Genomic DNA, 20,098 nt, shown 5'->3' with positions numbered 1-20,098 from the left:
ATTTTTTTACAGAGAGAAAGGGAGAGGGATAGAGAGTTAGAAACATTGATGAGAGGAACATCAATTCAGCTGCCTCCTGTACACTCCTCTAATGGGGATGTGCCCGCAACCAAGGTGCATGCCCTTGACTGGAATCGAACCTGGGACCCTTCAGTCCACAGTATCCACTGAGCCAAACCAGTCAGGGCAAGTCTTTTTTAAAATAATGTTTTTTTACTAGAGGCCCTGTGCATAGATTTGTGCATGGGTGGGGTCCCTCAGCCTGGCCTGTGCCCTCTCACAATTTGGGACCCCTCAGGGGCTGAAACCCGGCAGTCCGACATCCCCCCGAGGGATGTAGCAGTGCCAAAACTGCAGGTGGCTGTGGAGGAGCCCAGCTGGGGCTGGGCACAGCTCCGTTGCCAGTGATCCTGGCCCCGCTGCACCTGCCGCCACCACCACCCGGTATCACTGCTGCGGAGGCTGGAGAGACTCCCGCCGCTGCAGCTGCACTTAACAGCCATGAGCCCAGCTTCTGGCTGGGCGGCGCTCCCATTGTGGGAGTGCACTGACCACCAGGGGGCAACTCCTGTGTTGAGCATTTGCCCCCTGGTGGTCAGTGCGCATCATAGCGACCTGTCATCACGGTCGCTTAGGCTTTTATATATGTTTTTATTGACTTTTAGAGAGAGAGGAAGGGAGAAGGAGAAGGTAGAGAGAGAAAAATTGATTATGAGAGAAACATTTATCAGCTGCCTCCTGTACACTCTACTGGGGATGGAGCATACAACCCAGGCATGTGTCCTGATCAGGAATCAAACCAGTGACCTCTTTGTTCATGAGTCAACACTCAACCACTGAGCCAGGCATTGTCATAAAGTCTTTATCACAGACTTCTAGAATCTCAGGCTGGGAACTGAGACATTGAAAACCATTTAGTCCAACTATTCTATGATGTTTGAATCTGTTCTGTGATAAAACTGTCAAGTAGATTTGCCTTTGCAAGTCACTCCAGTGATTTAGAAAGTCACTATTGAACTAGCCTCTTCAGGCATAAGAGTCATACCAAGATTTAAATCTCAGCTCTGCCATTTACTGGCTTTGTGACTTTGGGAAAGTTATCTAACCTTTCTGAGCCTGTTTGCTTATCTATAAAATGGGAGCAAGGTACCTATATATATAAAAGGCTAATATGGTAAGTGTCCATCCGATTGGTCACTATGATGCACACTGACCACCAGGGGGCAGATGATCAATGCAGGAGCTGGCCATTTACAGAGAAACAGCAGTGCAGACCTGGTGCCCACAAAGCAACACTCAGCTTCCCCCAAGTGGGACACCCCACCAAATTGCAGCCAATGCTGCCAAGACCCCATGGTGCAAAATGCGGCCCACAGCCCAGCCAGCCCGGAAACAGTGGCCGTGGGCACCGGGTAATGCGTCACATAGCAACACCCAGCTTCCTCTCTCTAGCAACTAGCCTCCTTGGAGTTTCTTCAGCCCAGGAACACGACTTGCTTTATAGCCAGGTGCAAACATTTTACACTTTAACCAAATGTCTGTGAAACATTTTCCTGTGCCTCATCTCATTTGATCCTCACAGAAGTCCTGGAACGGGTAGATAGGAGACTCAGTGGAATCCTATTTTCTTTTCATTAGCTGGAAAACGGAGATTTAGAAAGCTTAGAAACTTGACCCGACTGAAAAGAAGTGAGAAATGGTGGACCTTGAAAATGACTTCAGGTTTTCTCACTGTGCACAATATAGTCACTCTGCTGCAGTTAAATATTTTACCCTTTGTTTTCCCTGCATGATCTATCATAATAATCTGCTTCGTGATGATATTTACTGCTCTGTTGCTGACAATTACCTGAAAGAGAAGTTGGGGTGCTTCACTGGGCTGGAAAAAGTTTAGCTAAATCAGAAAGCAGGTCTAGTTAAGCAAGTTTATTCTATATCTATAAAAGGCTAAGTTGACTCGTGCATGCGTGACACATATAAAGCTCTCAGTGGCGCTAATCACATGCGTGTTTCGATCTGTCATTGTCGATCCTGAATTTGGTTGACACTTCTATTATAGAGAGGGTGAACAGCGATATTAAAATATTTCTTCTAATTAATTTCCTTTCATTGTGCACAAATTTGTGCACTGGGCCATTAGTAGGATATAATGCACAGTAAGTGCTTACAATGCTTCTTCCAAATGCTTGAGTTGTTTTTTTTTAAAATATATTTTATTGATTTTTTTACAGAGAGGAAGGGAGAGGGATAGCGAGTTAGAAACATCGATGAGAGAGAAACATTGATTCAGCTGCCTCTTCCACTCCCCCTACTGGGGATGTGCCTACAACCCAGGTACATGCCCTTGACCGGAATCGAACCTGGGACCCTTGAGTCCGCAGGCCGGCGCTCTATCCGCTGAGCCAAACCAGCTAGGGCGCTTGAGTTGTTTTTGACAACAACGATAATGATAGCTCTCTTCATTACTTTTCTGAAGAAGGTATTGAGTGAATTTCCCTTCTGATTTTTCGGTTAGATTAGCCTGAGCTTAATTACATCTTTCAGCTACCCAGGTGCAGTTTTGCCCAAAGCTATACTCATTTATGTGAGTAAAAACAAACTATTAATTATCCAGATTGACCCATTTATCTTGAACCTCTCCATATATTTGGAGTTTTAAAAAAATATCACCATCAAAGAATGAACCTTACTCACTTTTGAAGTTATGAAGTAAAAAATGACTGTCTATAGCTAAAAATGTAGTTGGACATTGACTAAGTTTGGAAACCTGATTTCTTTCTAGTTTAGCTCTGCTTCTAGCCAGCTTTGAGATCTTGGGCCGCTCATTTAGCTTATCTTTGTCTCAGTTTTATCACCTAAGCAGTAAGCTCTCTAGTATTTTTGATAGTCTGTGGCACGGGTGGTGAACCTTTTTTCTGCCAAGAGCCATTTGGATATTTATAACATCATTTGTGGGCCATACAAAATTATCAACTTAAAAATTAGCCTGCTAACCCAGCCAGTGTGGTTCAGTGGTTGAGTGTCGACCTATGAACCAGACCAAATGATTTCCCAGGACTTTTATGGCCCGTGGGCTGGGCATTCCCCACCCCTTCTCTATGGATTTAAAGAATTCCTTTCTAAAGCAAGATGTCAACACAAGGATCTTCGTACACCATGAAATTTTACATATGGTGTTTATAGTTCTCTTTGAAGAAAAAGAGATGTCCTTCAATTTTAGAGAGGTTCTCTGAAAAGGGGATGAGGTATTAAGAACCTGCTTTTAATGCTTCCCCAAGAAAGGAATAATACAACTTCTTTCCTAACTGTCTTATTTCTACCTTGAATTTTAGCACGATGGATCGGGATAAAGTGGGTATCCCCACAGATGGTGACTCACATGCAATCACTTATCCACCTGCAATTGTCGTTTATATAATTGATCCTTTTACATATGAAAATAAAGATGAGAGCACTAATTCTTCTAATGTATGGACTTTGGGGCTACTTCGATGCTTTCTGGAAATGGTCCAGACTCTTCCTCCTCATATTAAGAGTACTGTTTCTGTACAGGTAAGAATGATAAATGTTGGAGATAAAATTTATATAAAACCTTTGGATGTTGATAGAAGTTTCAAAGATACTAGTCTGTGTCTAAATAGATTTTGTATAGCCAGGTTCTGTTATGTAGATTTTATTTTAAGTGATATTATACTAGAAATCGTAGAGAGTTTATAAAAGAGAGACTTTGCAATTATGTCAATAATAATGAAAAATAAAAGGAACCACAGTAATAATGGAAAATAAAGATTGCATGAAGTACATTGAATATTTCTCTTGTGTTACTTTTATAAACCAGTTTTTAAGTTCATAAACTTAAGTACAAAAATTAGAGTATGGATCTAAATAAAACAGGTTGCAAGTAAAAGTAGAAAGAATTGAACCATATTAAGTTATTTGCAGAGATTTTGTATTATTTATAGACTACAACAGGACCAGTCAATGGCAATATCAAAACTGATATATAGAAATTTTTAAAGATTTTTACATAGCCCATTGGTAAAGTTGACTATTAAATTCCTATAAAATTATTTAGTTTATCATTTTATTTTGGTTTGTTTAAATTTTCTAGTAAAAGTTTTAGAATTTCAAACCTACAGCCCTTTTTATTCTCTTGTGACTTGTTCGAAGTTTAACATTTGTAATATTTGCCTATAATTCCTAGATTGTTCCTTGTCAGTACCTGTTGCAACCTGTGAAGCATGAAGATAGAGAAATCTATACCCAGCATTTAAAATCCCTGGCTTTTTCGGCCTTTACCCAGTGCCGGAGACCCCTTCCAACATCAACCAATGTGAAAACATTGACTGGGTTTGGTCCAGGTTTAGCCATGGAGACTGCTCTTAAAAGTCCTGATGTAAGTATGCTTTCTATGACCAGAGTTATTAAAAACTATACATTTTATGCAAAACGAAGTGCAGTTCTCTGTTTAGCTCTCATTTTCCAATTATCTTATAATTGGGAAAAGATAATATATCACATTTTCAATAAAAATCTTTTTAATAAAAGATTTTTCTGTGATTGTATAGTACCATAGTACCTTAATTTTTTGTTTTACAGAGACCAGAGTGTATTCGACTTTATACACCTCCTTTTATTCTGGCTCCAGTGAAGGATAAACAGACAGAGCTAGGAGAAACATTTGGAGAAGCTGGACAGAAATATAATGTTCTTTTCGTGGGGTACTGTTTATCACATGATCAGAGATGGATTCTTGCTTCTTGCACAGATCTATATGGAGAACTTTTAGAAACATGTATCATTAACATCGATGTTCCAAATAGGTACTTACATTTCTTTAAATGTATCATTATATCATCCCATTTTTAAAATTCATACACACACATTTACATTTTATATTTAATGAGTAGAAAACTGTTTTGCGGTTCATGTACATTAAAATATTAACTCTTGCCCTGCCGGTGGCTCAGTTGGTTGAGTGTCATCCCATACACCAAGAGGTAACCAGTTAGATTCCCGGTCAGGACACATGCCCTGGTTGCAGGCTTGATCCCCAGTTAGGAGGCTTGCAGGAGGCAGCCAATTGATGTTTCTCTCTCATTGATATCTCTATTTTTTTTTCTCTCTCTCCCTTCTTCTGTCTCTGAAAATCAATAAAAAAAATTTTTTTTAAATTACGTCTTGGCCTGGCTGGGGTAGATCAGTTTGTTAGAGCATCAGTTGATTTGATCCCCAGTCAGGGCACATACAAGAAGCAACCAATGAATGCATAAATAAGTGGAACAACAACTTGATGCTTCTCTCTAAAAAACAAATAAATAAAAATGAATAAATAAAATATTAAGTCTTGGGATTGTAGGTTCTTACCCTTACGTAGTGTATATATACATTGTATAATTAAGAGAATTAAAAATAAATTTGATTAATCTGTTACACAGACAAAAGAGGTTAAGCTTCCTAAATTTTTTTTTTTAATATATTTTTTATTGATTTCAGAGAGGAAGGGAAAGGGAAAGAGAGACAGAAACATCAATGATGAGAGAGAACCATCGATCGGCTGCCTCCTGCACACCCCACACTGGGGATCAAGCCAACAACCCAATCATGTGCCTTTGACTGGAATCAAACCCGGGACCCTTCAGTCCGCAGGCCGGTCCTCTATCCACTGAGCCAAACCGGCTAGGGCAAGCTTCCTAAATTCTTAATAATAAAGCTTGAAATAATGATTTTAACCTGAAAAAATTTTGAGGCATAGAACTAGAAAGCCCTCTGCAATTTTAAAAACAAACTAGTGAAGCACCCTAGAAATTTATTTTTTTCATGTACCATCTAAGATATAATCCCTACATTGAGTTAACTTTTAACTTTCTTTACTAAAATTGTGGACTGAAATTTTTACCATTTAAATGTTAGAGTGTCTTCTGAAAATGGAGGCTTTCTTTTTAGAATTCTTCTTGGTAGTAATTAAATATGGCCATTTATTTATGAAGTCTGTAACTAATAGGTCACAACAGGTGAGCCTCATGTTGAGTTATCACTTAGTAGATATTTCAACATGTTTCAAAGCTAGGGAACACTGCCTGGGAGTTCTTGAAAAGCAAATCCTTGCAATAATTTTAATTTTTAAAGATTTGTTTTTATCCTTTATTTTCTCTATTGTATAAAGATTCTGTTCCTTTAAGTTCAGAAATTGGTTATGTACAGAAATATTTAATGATTCTTAGTTTATAGGAGTGCTGAAAAAGTAGAATTTTATATTATTGGTTACAAAGATTTATTGATTATTTTATAAACCATACAGCAGTACTTTATACATTTCCTTCACATAATTTTGATTTTTTAAAATGGGATAGTTATACTAATTAAATGAGCTTTGGAACGAGTATTCTTACCTGTGAAGGATAAGCATAGAATAGAGGATGAATAATATCACCTTTCCAATACAATGATAGTGTTGCCATTTTACTGAAAGTAGAAGTTAGAGAAAGGTTAAGAAAGAGGTGCAACTCTAGAGTCGTAGACACCTGGGTTCAAATCCCAACTCTGCCACTTAACGACTATGTGATCTGGAGCCAGCCAAGCTACAGCTTGCTTCTCTGGGAGGATAAGTTTATGTGTTATACAGTTGTTAGGATGAAAATGAGGTATTACAAGTAAATTGGGTGTAATTTTTGGTACATAGTAAGTACTCAATAAATGGTAGCTACTGTTGCTCATGTTACCTATTTGCCTAAAAGAGGACATGCATGCAGAAACTCAATAACATTGTTTGGTTTGAGAAGTGTAGTGTTTTTTTATATCCTTCAACTTAAAGTGTAGAGCAAAGATTGACAAACTATAACTTATGGGCCAAATCGGGCCATGTTCATTTAAGTATTATCTATGGCTGCTTTCATGCTGCAGCAGCAGAGTTGAATTGTTATAACACAATCTTGATGGCCTACAAAACTTAAAATACTGGCTCTTTAAAGAAAAATTTTGCCAATCTCTGGTGTAGAGCAGTGTTTCTGATTAATTTTGATGCTTATGGATAACTTTGAATTCAGAGTTGTATATACTTTAATGTATGATAAAAAACCACAAACTAGCATGCCACCCCTATAATTTTACATATGTTCTTGCTTAGGACTTGTATAAAAGTTTCAAGCATTAAGGAACCAGTTTTTTTTTTTTTTTTTTTTTTACAAATTTGAGCTCTTTTGAAATGTCATAAGATTTTAGGCAACATTTATGACTGTCTCTTTATTTTACACAATAGGGCTCGTAGGAAAAAAGGATCTGCTAGAAGATTTGGTTTTTTTTTTTTTTTTTTTTTTTTACAAATTTGAGCTCTTTTGAAATGTCATAAGAATTTTAGGCACATTTATGACTGTCTCTTTATTTTACACAATAGGGCTCGTAGGAAAAAAGGATCTGCTAGAAGATTTGGTCTACAGAAACTTTGGGAATGGTGCTTAGGACTTGTACAAATGAGTTCATTACCATGGAGAGTTGTAATTGGCCGTCTAGGAAGGATTGGTCATGGAGAATTGAAAGGTAAAATTGTGCTTTTATTTTTTAGTACTTAGATTTCTGTTTTATGTTAATTCATACACTGTTCAGACCACATAAAGGTATACTATGTACTTGATAAAATGCATACCTTATAAAAACGTTTTTTGTTACTGATTTTTGTTTTTAAAGAGGAACCACAGATGTCTAAGCCACAAATGGCTTAAGTCCAGATATAAAAGTATATTTTACAATATTACAACTTTAATATCAGTGTCATTACTACTATTTTTATTTTTCCTTTTTTTATTATTCAACTTATCTTCTGTTCAGCAGATTCTAATTGATATTGATGTACATTAACGCTAAGGTGATAAAGAATGTTGAGTAATATCACCAATAAGACAGTTTTGGCTTGATGATAACACTTATTTTAAAACCATTGTTTGTCCTAGCCGGTTTGGCTCAGTGAATAGAGTGTTGGCCTGTGGACTGAAGGATCCTGGGTTCAATTCCTGCCAAGGGCATATGCCCGGATTGTGGGCTTTATCCCCAGTAGGGGACGAGCAGGATGCAGCTGATCAATGATTCTCTCTCATCCTTGATGTTTCTTTCTCTCTCTCCCTCTCCCTTCCTCTCTGAAATCAATTAAACATATATTTTTTAAAAAATAGATAAAGCCATTATGTTTTAACTTTGGATCTGTAGGGTGTTAATAACAGTGTTACTTTAGATTATTATTTTTATTGTTGATACCCACAGATTGGAGCTGTTTGCTGAGTCGTCGAAATTTGCAGTCTCTAAGTAAAAGACTCAAAGACATGTGTAGAATGTGTTGTATATCTGCTGCCGACTCTCCCAGCATTCTCAGTGCTTGCTTGGTAGCAATGGAACCCCAAGGCTCTTTCGTTATTATGCCAGGTTAGCTACTTTAGTTTATATCAGAATTAATTCTTCATGCACTTAAGTTTCTAAATATTATGTAAAATTGATTCTTCATTTATTAAGAGAAAAAATACCTTTCATTTCCTTTCCAGATTCTGTGTCAACTGGTTCTGTATTTGGAAGAAGCACCACTCTAAATATGCAGACGTCTCAGCTAAATACCCCACAGGATACATCATGTACTCATATACTTGTATTCCCTACTTCTGCTTCTGTGCAAGTAGCTTCAGCTACTTATACCACTGAAAATTTGGACTTAGCTTTCAATCCTAACAATGGTAGGAGAATTAATCTTTAAAGGTTTTGCAAATATAAAAAGTCTTAATGATTGTTGCTGATTGTAGGCTGATTAATGTTCCCAACACATACCCATATCTTACGAATGTCCCTGAAACCTGTGAATGGGCCCTTATATGGCAAAACAATAGCAACAACAACAAAAAGGCTGCAGATGTGATTAAGGGTCTTGAGATGGAGAGATCCTGTGTTAGGTGGGTCCAAAATGCAATCACATGTATCCTTATAAAATGGAAGTTTGACTATCCACCAAAGAGGGGAAGGCCAAGTGATGGAAAGAGAGGGAAGCAAAGCCACAGAAAACCAATGCTACACTGCTGACTTTAAAGATGGAGGAAGGAGCCATGAGCCAGTGAATACAGTTCTAGGTGCTGGAAAAGACAAAGAAACAGATCACCCTCTGGATCCTCTAGAAGCAGCAGAGGCCTGCTGCTTCCTTGATTTTGGCCTAATGACCAACACTTTGATTTCAGCCCAATAAAACTGAATTTAAACTTCTGGACCCCAAACTGTTAGAGAATAAATGTGTGATGTTTTAAACTAACAAGTTTGTAATAATTTGTTAAAGCAGCAACAGGAAACTAATATAACCATTCTTCCACCTTATTGATATCAGAACTGGTGCTATGAATTATCTCATAAATATTTACTTATTTTAAAAGACAACATTGGTCATAAAATGTTTGTAGTTTTTTGCCTGTGCTGTTGAGTTATCTATATATACACTTTGCAGCTCATATTATATTCTTCTCTATCTTGGTTTGCCAAAATAATATAGTAATTTATATGAATTGTAAGAGTAGGGATGTAACTTTTCTCAATGAGTTTATAGATTGCATTTGAGTAGAAGAAAAAAGTAAATAATATTCTACTGTTGCTCTGAGTTACCCTAGAAAATGGCACATTTTTAAAGTCACAGTATGGGTATTCATTATTCTATTTTTGTGTGTGTTATACAATAATTTGAATGTTTTACTTAATAGTAAAGAATAAGTGTATCAATCATGAGTACTGTCATTTTAAGTACATTTTCATTTTCAGCATACTGTGTTTGCTCTGTAAGTTTCCTATTGCTGCTGTAACAAATTACCACATGCTTAGTGGCTTAAAATGACACACACTTATCTTACAGTTTTGGAAGTCAGAAGTCCTACTGGGCTCAAGTCAAAGAGTCTGCAGGGTTGGTTTTTTCTGGAGTCTCTAAGAGACAGTCTGTTTCCTTGCCTTTGCCAGCTTTAGAGACCACTTGCATCTCTTGCTCATGGCCTTTATTTCCATCTTCAACATCAGCAGTATAATATCAGCACATCTCCTTCATTGACTAACCCTAGTGCCTCCCTGTTATTAGGGCCCCAGTGATGACAAGGACCACCTCAATAAGCAAGATTTATCTCCCCCTTTCAAGATCCTTAGCTTGGTCATATCTGTGAAATGTTTTAAAAAGTATATTTTTATTGGTTTCAAAGAGTGGAAGAGAGAAATAGAAACATCAGTGATGAGAAAAAAATCATTGATCAGCTGCCTCCTGCACGCCTCCTACTGGGGATCGAGCCTGAAACCCAGACATATGCCCTGACGGGAAATCAAACCATGACCTCCTGATGCATGGGTTGAAGCTCAACCACTGAGTCACACCAATGGGGCTGCATAATTATTTTTTATGTATAATTATTTATATGGCTCTCAGCACAATAATTGACACACAGAAGGCACTCAGTAGATGTTGATTAAATTAATTTTAACTCTCTCCTATAGATAACCATGAGATGAAAAATGGAGTACTTAATATTTTTTCTTTCTCTTATAGCAGATGGAATGGGTTTCTTTGATTTGTTAGACACAGCAGATGATCTTGACCCTGATATCATTAATATTATTCCTGCCTCTCCAACGGGGTCTCCTGTACATTCTCCAGGATCTCATTACCCCCATGGAGTTGATGCTGGCAAGGTAACCCTATTATAAAAGTTCAGTTTATCTAAATGTCATTCATTAACTTAGTAATGAATTGATTCATGAAATAGAGTCCTGTTTTTCCCTTATTTAAATTAGCAAATAGTGAAATTAACAGTACATTCATGCATTTCTGCTCTTTGAATTATACATTATTAAGGCAGAGGGGGTCTCTGCAGCTCTGCTTTTCCTGACTTCATATTTTCTAGACTACTTTGCATTAATCCTTCTTTTGTATTTTTCCTCCCACTTCACCATAGCTTCTACTCAGGTCTAGGACTGGATTATCTGAGAATCAGTATATAGTTCTAAGAGCTGCTCTTCATATCAGGGCTGTAACAAGCAACATAATAGTAATACTAATTTTCTCATAAGAACAGAAAAAACACTGACTACATTGCCTCCCAAACTGTTTATTTTTAGCAGACTATTTTTTCTTTCTGTTTGAACTGAAAATTAATTGGGCCTCATTTGAGTAACATCTTTAAGTGAAATTATATGTAGTGGTGGTTTGACTATTTTAGTATGTATATGTTTAGAACCTGCCTTTTAAAAATAAAGATCTTTGTCCAGTCTTCTTACCTTGCATTCTTACCTGCTTTCTTTAACTGAAAAGAAATGAGATTATTAAAAAAATATATATGAGATAAAGCACCAATAATCTCACCACTTTAATAAGACCATTTTTACTTTTAACAAATTAGCTTCCAGATGTATTTATATTGTAGCTTTCAAGAAGTATATCAGCTTTTTAATATTGCATTGTTGTTTTAGCATAATTTGTTATATCATTCCCAAAATGTTGGATATTGAAGTTATTTTTTTCTGTTATAGGCAGTGTTGCAATGAACATCTTTATGCATATCACTTTTTCTTTTTACCAATTGCCTTAAAATGAATACCAAGAAATACATTGACTAATCCAAAGGCTATGAACATCACTTAGTAGCTATCTCCTCGTGTTGTCATAATGTTTTTCAAAACATTATTAATTGTATTTTATAGGTAGTGCTAGATGAACAAGCTAAATTTTAATCACCTTTTGGATGAGGTTTGGTGGTCAGGAATTAGTTGAAGGAGTTTTAGGAAATAATGCAGAAATTTCATTGATCATTTTGTATTTTTCAGTCAGTTACAAAGAGTTACATACACACAAACTCTGAACATATTTCCTTATGCAACTGTTAAGACTCATTCTTTTAATGGTATTACTAATTATGATACTCTTACTAATAAGTACTAGAAATTTTAAAAAATATCCTTCAGCATTTAAAAAAATTGAAGTGATTGATTTTCATAAGCCATTCTGTATTTATATCTAATGCCTAGATATATCAAATGAACTAACACACTTTTAATTTTGTCTTTTTAAGGGTCTGGGTACTGATCGGCTACTTTCAACAGAGTCTCATGATGAAGTAACTAATATTCTTCAGCAACCATTGGCCCTTGGTTACTTTGTATCAACTGCCAAAGCGGGTCCCTTACCTGACTGGTTCTGGTCAGCATGTCCTCAAGCACAATATCAGTGTCCCCTTTTTCTTAAGGTATTGCCATTTCTATGCTAGTTCCTAAATAATGCTAATTGTTGGTTTACATTCTAAGAAATATAAAAGTGGCTTTTTGAAACCTTGTAGCTTTTGTCTAAGGTCTTATATGCATTGCCACATTTGACTTTACACAAGATCACCAAAAGAGTTATCTCATTATGAAATAATTCTAATTTTTAAATTCATATTAAGTTTGAACTTTTTTTTAAGTTTGAACTTTTAATCTTAAACTTCTGGGATGCTTGCTCATATTATTATTATATTATGATTATTTTTAAATAATTCTTTATTGTTGAACTCGTATTATTTTTAACAGCACATCTGAAGTTTAGAGCTAGGGAGAAAACTTATATTACCAGAATTTGGTTTTCAAGATGAAATAAATCCGTTGGATTTTTCAAATATCTCCTTGTTCTTGCCTTGACTGTTCCAAATCTGTCTTCCTATAGTTTTAAAATAAAGAAGTTATTTTAACTAAGGAAAAAAAGATTTATAACTTTGTAAGTAAAATATTTGCATATGCTTGACTCGTGTTAACTTCTTTCAGTGCTACATCTAGGTATATCTATATAGGCTTAAGTTCTATGTAAACTAGATACAGACTGTACTGAGGTTTATCAGTTTAGTGCTTCCTTAAACATTTACTTTACACATTTAGTCAGGTTACACTTAGAAAATAATTGGAAATCCTTTTTTTTTTTTAAGATTATCATGTCTAAAAAACAATAAAGCTGAAGAAAAGGAAGTAAGGTTTGATATAAATTACTACTGTAATGACTTAAACAAAAAGAAGCATTTTTATATTCCTTATGTAAGTCTAAAATGTATCTCATCAAGGCAGACACCTTGGTTTTTTCCTTTGGCTGATATCCTGTTACTTGTTATTTTTAGGCCTCTTTGCACCTCCATGTGCCTTCAGTGCAATCTGATGAGCTGCTTCACAGTAAAGACTCCCACCCACTTGACTCAAATCAGACTTCAGATGTCCTCAGGTACAGCTCTTTTTTACCATTAGGTGTTCTCTCCAGTATTGATCCTTATATATTTTTCTTGGGTCTTGAGATATATCAGTGATGGTGAACCTTTTGAGCTGGGCATGTCAGCATTTTGAAAAACCCTAACTTAACTCTGGTGCTGTGTCACATATAGAAATTTTTTGATATTTGCAACCATAGTAAAACAAAGACTTATATTTTTTGATACTTATTTTATATATTTCAATACCATTTAACAAAGAAAAATAAACCAAAAAAATGAGTTCGCGTGTCACCTCTGACACGCGTGTCATAGGTTCGCCATCACTGAGATAAATGATACCATTCAGAATGAGTGTTTTTTCTTGTTAACACATGTGATCTACTTTAGAGTAATTTTTATGAAGTACTCTAATCTCCCCAAGGACTCACTATTCCATAACTTCCACTTTTTAAAAAATGGTTTTTATTGATTTCAGAGAGAGGAAAGAGGAGGGAGAGAGGGGTAGAAACATTAATGATGAAAGATAATCATTCATCGGCTGCCTCCTCCACGACCCCCACTGGGGAACAAGCCCAAAACCTGGGCATATGCCATGACCAGGAATCGAACCATGACTTCCTGGTTCATAGGTCAACACTCAACCACAAAGCCACACTGGCTGGGCCCTTCCATCTTTTTTTTTTTTTTAAGTTACTTTGAATCTTAAGATGCCATAATTGGAAACTGCTCCCAAAATCTACAGTATAAATAAATACACGACTTAAATAGTTTATTTGCTTTTCAGGTTTGTTTTGGAACAGTACAATGCACTCTCCTGGCTAACCTGTGACCCTGCGATCCAGGACAGACGCTCATGTCTCCCAATTCATTTTGTGGTGCTGAATCAGTTATATAACTTTATCATGAATATGCTGTGATCTTCATTTGATGGAACTGTGCAAGAAAATAACAAGGAAAAGACATTTGCTGCAAGATTAAGTTACAGTTATCTTCTCACTGAAAGTCATTTGTGATAGGGTCTAATTCTTATTACTTCAACAAATATTGTTTTGACTTGGGGGAGGGGCTATAACCCTGCTATTTTTCATTGACTATATTGAACTCTTTAGGGTGATGACTGATCATACAAAACGTATTATAACATTTTCGTAGCAAAATTAACCTTTTTTTTCCAGTCACAGTATTTGTGAAAAGTAATGAGCCATAGTACCCAGTCATGTTAAATGAATAATAAAAGCATGGAGAGGAAACAAGGAGCAATGAATTTCAACATATGGTTTCAGAACATCAAGGTGTTCTTGTATTGGAGTATAGTATCTAGTATTCAAAATGCCTGCATCTCTTATTTATTGTAAGTTTTTAAATGTATAAATTGTCTTATATTTCTTAACCTCTTTTATAAAAATTTTCCTAGAAGGTTTATACTGCCTTCTTGCTTTAAAGCAATTGGTCTAAAATATATGTAATCGTCTTAATTAAAAAGTTGCAGTAGGGTTGCTTTTAGAGTATTATTTTTTTGTAAGGGGTGGGTGGGACAGTAAATTTGTATTGTCTTGATGTACAGTTTAATGGGAATAGAGGGGGAATAATGTCCATACCATTGTGTGTGGAGGATTTACAGCTAAGCTGTAGTTGCAGAGTACATGTACAGTAATGAAGTTCACTGTGTTTATAAATTGAAAAGGTACCAGGTCTTACAGCATTTTATATATCACACCTTTACAGAATAACATGATGGCAATATACAAGTGATATTGTTAAGTGGTTTAACTTAGAATAAAATGAGAAATCTTCAGTTATATTTTGTACTATGGTTTAGGGCTATGACTAATATTTCAGGCCATTTCCAGTGGGGAAAAAAAACTTAGTTTTACAAGAAAAACATTTGCTACTGAATGCTTAAACTAATTTTGGTGTTTCATGTTACATGCTTAAATTTTTTTCAGTTTTAACAGTGGCACATCTAGGCATGGGAATATTATTAATTATGAAAATTATCTTCAGGATCTGCTATAAGGTTGAAATTTAGCCCAGCTCTAGGCATTTTACAAATTATTTTAAGAGCAGTCACTCTTGATTGTTTGACTTTTTTTTTTTAAATTAAAGATTGGGAATGTGTGTGAGAGTATGCATATGTATGGGTGTGTGTGTGCAATCAAACTGTGGTGTAAATAGATTCTCAGTGAATTCTGGTATTCAGACTCTATTTCACTAGTTAAAAACCATTTTCTAAACTTAACCTGTTTGTTTCCCCTTTGCCTTTTATTTATTTAATTTTCTTGGTTTGGAGATGACAGTCCCAAACACCAGAGTCTATACTTTTCTATAACACAGTTCAGATTAAGGCAGGACATATGTCAAGGAGGTTCTCACCTCCCTAAAGAAGGGACTTGAATTTTAGGGACTTTAATTCACCCCTTCCTTCGATACAGCTTTCCCCCCTTCTTGTTTGCACATGCCAAGATAATTGCTTCTATGCAGGCTTTACCCCCTTGAAAAATCCTTTCTACAGTGCTGCTCACAAGAGAGTCCAAGTTAGCCTCCTACCTGTTGTGCTGCTGACTTGAATTCACAGTCGCCAAGTCTACCTATCTTTCTTGGAAACAGTCTAGCAAAATTCCGGATTTATAAGTTCACTAATTCTCTACAAGGACAAAATCAATTGTATTTACAAAGCAGTAATTCGGTATGTTTTATTTTATTTTATTTTTTACTGAAACGTTTTGTAAATTCTATATGCTTAGCTTAAATATCACTTTCTTATGAACAATATAACTTCTTCAAATTGTGTATATTAAAATATTAACAAGTCTTTTTTTCTATAAAGAAAACACAATTAGTGACAAAGATTTATCAATCATTTTTTCAAAATTATGCAATCCCAATGGATATCCCAGCATATTTTGAAATTAAAATTTAAAGATCACATCTCTGCATTCATTTTTAAATTATGCTCACACACTAAGGATTATGTTGCATGTTTATTCTATACTTTAAAAAAACTTGTCTGAGATTTGAAGGAAAAGATGCTTATTTGGAATTTCTATAAAAAGAGTATCCTTTTTTATATACTTAGCACAATAGTAACTTTTAAAAATAGAAGCTATATTCTCAGTTGTTTAAAATTACTACCCTTTAGTAACCACATCTCAGTTTGAAAATAGATTTTTAAAAAATTATTCCCTGACAGTTTCTTTTATATGGAGCCATAAGGAATGAACCCAGTATACAATTCCTTTTTATTTGGGAATCAGGGAGTAGTTCCTAAATATTCAGGATTTACTGATAAGATGTGTTTTTCTTCCTTTCATATATGAGTTCACACTCAAATATAAAATTATTAAATAGCCATTAGAAAAGGTCCGAGACTTATTTCGAAAAAAAAAAAAAAAGCCTTTTATGCAGGATGATGGATCTAACTTACTAATGTACTGCCACAGACAAGTGTAGGCTGTTTTGTTTTGTTTAAATAGGTAAGCAAAATAATACGCTTTATACCAGTTGATCAGCAACACCTTGACTTCCTTGTTACAGTGCTAATATCTGTTTTTTTGTGCTGTTATCCATTATAAAGCAGGGTGGAATTTCAGTATTTTGGCATTTCAAAAGATTACTTACATAATGTCTGCTTCCAGCCAGTGAGAAACATCTAGCCATACCTTTCTTATGCAAGCCATTCAGTTATCAGGACTGTGAATTAACACTGTATGAATAAATTTCTGTACACCTTATTGTTTGGCCAGAAGGCCACCAAGTGTACTTATATGTAATCCTTAAATTTTAAAGTAGTTGTAATTTTTAATCTTTCTAAACTTTTCTTAAACCACTAAAATTAAGCTCTTACTACTTAGTCAGCTATCCTCAGCTGTATTCCTACTCAATTGTCAGTATGGCACAGATTACTGTATTAAAATATTCTCCTTTTGTCTTCATATTTACCTTCTGAGGTAACTTTTTTAACTTAATGTGTTACTACAAAGATTTGCAGATCTTTAATCAAGCACTATGTTAATACTGTAATATCAAAATACTATGTTGCATTATTTAAAATGTTCAAATTGAATACATTAAAAGGAAGTTTTTAAATGCTGTTGCATCATATAATTTGCCTCTCATCCACTATAGCATTGCATATCAGTCTGTTAATACATTTAATGTGCATGAGTGATGTTTTAGTCTGGGTTTCCTCTTAAGATTTTAGTTTGTCTAAATTAAAGAAAAATGTTTTTGACATACATTTTTTGCCCCATCCCCCAAATCAGCTGGAAATCTTAACCTTTTGGGATTTTCTTGGTGTTTTATGGGCCCAGAACTGTGGTTTAAATTTATATATATGTTTTCTTTTTTGTGGAGTATGAATTAAAAAACTGGATTTGGGACCTAAAATACTCCTCAGGTTGATGTATTCATAAAGTTTTAAAATAGATTTAGTTTTCAAAGTAAACTGGATTTGTGGACCTTAGAGTTACTGAATTTAAACTACAAATTGTAACATCATTACTGGACATGTGTCAGCATCAACTCAAAATAACTTGGTCACTTTATGAAGGGACGTTTTAAAGTTGTTTAGCAGTGACACTTAATATGGTCCAATTGCTTTTTTTTTTTTTTAAGTGACAAAAAAAGAATAAGGAACAAACACTATTGCTGCCGAATGCCATAACACTGAGTTGTATAAATTGTGATTGAGGAAATGAAAAGATTTATACTTTTAAAAAAACACACAAAAAAACAAAACTTCAAATGGAATAAATTATTCATGAAGCCTTCATTGTGGTGTCTCATTCTGTTGAAAATATCTTTAAAGTTTGTGTGAAAATCAGGAGCAGTATTAATTTTTTTTGGTCATTTATAAATGGAAAGGAGCAACCTAAAAACTGATTAATGGACTTTTAACTTCTCCATCTTAAGTATTTTATTTTTTTGTTAATCCTCACCCAAGGATATTTTTTCTATTACTTTTTAGAGAGAGTGGATGGGAAGGAGGGATGGGGGGGAGAGAGAGAGGAACATAGATTAGTGGCCTCCTGTATGGACCTGGGAGGGAACCCGAAACCCAGGTATGTGCCCCTTGATGGGGAATTGAACCCGCAACCCTTTGGTGCAAGGGCTGACCTTCTAACCACTGGACCACACTGGCCAGGGCTAAAGTATTTTATTTTTAGAAAATACTTTAATCATATATCAATGTTAACTATATAGGAAAATTATATATACATGTGCATACTAATTCCTTTTAGACTGATTAGTTTAATAATCAGTTTTCTAGTTGAAAGAAGTTACCAAATATTTAAAGCATAGCTCTGTCCTATTTTTTTTAAATCACAAATGTTTTTGAAGCAAGAGTGTTGTTCAGATATGAACAATCCATTAAAAATAGCTCTGTCCTTTTTTGTTGTTGTTCTCTGTCCATTTTGTCTAAGCAGCTATCCTATATAATAAAAGAGTAATATGCAAATTGACCAAATGGTGGAATGACCAGAACACCCACGGCCCCTTGCTCCCGCCGGCCTGCTCCCAATGGCCACCATCGGGGGCAGGCCGGCTGAACCCCACTAGTGTGCAAATTCGTGCACCAGGCCTCTAGTCCTCCTACATAATAAAAGCCTGATATGCAAATTGACCGAATGACCAGTGGAACGACCAGTTGCTATGACACGCACTGACCATCGGGGCAGACACTCAATGCAGGAGCTGCCCCCAGCCCGCAGGCCCCAGGCCAGCCAAGGTGAGTGCCAGCAGGGCCTCTCCCCCACTCCCCTAGTCGCCCTACAGAGGGAATTGACTGGTGGCAGCAGGGTGATCAGGGGGCAGGGCTGGCCGGCGAGCTTGCAGCGCTGTCCCCCCCAATCGCCCCGCTGGTCGCCTCTAAGATGGGTGCCAGCAGGGGCCCTCCGACCACCCTGTCAGTCACCCCGCAGAGGGAGGAAACCTGCAGCGGTGGCGGGCAGGACAGGGCTGGTGAGTGGGTGGTGCCAGGCCAGCCAAGGCGGGTGCCAGCAGGGGGCCCCTGATCACCCTGCTGGTCGCTCCACAGATCGGCCCTGATCACCTGGCCAGGCCTAGGGACCCTACCTCTGCACAAGTTTTGTGCACCAGGCCTCTAGTTTTAAATATTTTTTTGTAAAACTTAAGCTAAGGACAAATTCCAAAATTGTCATTTTAAGATAGTTTCTGCCAGCAGAATTTTAAAAAGAATTCTTTAAAAGGATGTACACTGAGTGGCCAGATTATTATGACCATCTGACATTTGTAGGCAAATTAGCTATAATTAGTGCTGAAGTTTGCTAGAGCGCCAGACCATTATAAATAGGGAAGCAGGTTTACCACGACAGTAGAAGTGATTTTTTTTTCTGAATATATGGGTAAACAATGCGATTTAACAGCCTTCGAACGTGGGAGACTATATATATATACACACACACACACACACACACACACACACACACACAGAGTGGCCATATTGTTATGACCACCCCATCAGTACTTCGTTGGGCCACCTTTTGCCTTCAATACCGCGGCAATTCTTCTTGGCATTGACTCCACGAGATGTTGAAAGGTGATGCGAGGAATCTGACACCATGCCTGATGAATAGCACTGTCCAGTTCTGTGAGATTTGATGGTTGTGGAACCAGCTGCCTGATGGTTCTTTTAACTTCGTCCCACAAATGCTCAATTGGATTGAGATCTGGTGATTGTGGGGGCCACCTAAGCAAGGTAAAGTCTCCCTCATGTTCTTGAAACCACTCCTGCACAATACGAGCACCATGGCATGGCGCATTGTCTTGTTGGAAGAAGCCATCTCCATTGTGATACGCCATCAACATGATAGGATGAACTTGATCAGCAACGATACTTAGGTATGTTGTGCTATTCAGACGTT

The 20,098-nt window shown here is 36.4% G+C and overlaps 1 protein-coding gene across 1 annotated transcript in view; it reads left to right on the top strand.

Moving 5' to 3' along the window:
• Positions 1–17,985, top strand: part of MED13 (mediator complex subunit 13) — a gene marked incomplete at its 5' end in the record, with an annotated part of 89,007 nt that extends 71,022 nt beyond the window's left edge. Inside the window, 10 exons of the mRNA XM_005858702.2 lie at positions 3,333–3,552; positions 4,205–4,396; positions 4,600–4,823; positions 7,394–7,536; positions 8,254–8,412; positions 8,529–8,714; positions 10,541–10,683; positions 12,060–12,233; positions 13,128–13,228; positions 13,999–17,985. Of these exons, the coding sequence (XP_005858764.2) occupies positions 3,333–3,552; positions 4,205–4,396; positions 4,600–4,823; positions 7,394–7,536; positions 8,254–8,412; positions 8,529–8,714; positions 10,541–10,683; positions 12,060–12,233; positions 13,128–13,228; positions 13,999–14,131 (1,675 nt within the window). The remainder of the gene's footprint in view (positions 1–3,332; positions 3,553–4,204; positions 4,397–4,599; positions 4,824–7,393; positions 7,537–8,253; positions 8,413–8,528; positions 8,715–10,540; positions 10,684–12,059; positions 12,234–13,127; positions 13,229–13,998) is intronic.
• Positions 17,986–20,098: the final 2,113 nt, after the last annotated feature.

This window comes from Myotis brandtii, unplaced genomic scaffold, assembly GCF_000412655.1.
Source record: "Myotis brandtii unplaced genomic scaffold, ASM41265v1 scaffold120, whole genome shotgun sequence".
Lineage (NCBI taxonomy): Eukaryota > Metazoa > Chordata > Mammalia > Chiroptera > Vespertilionidae > Myotis > Myotis brandtii.
This window is presented reverse-complemented; position numbering and strand designations above follow the sequence as displayed.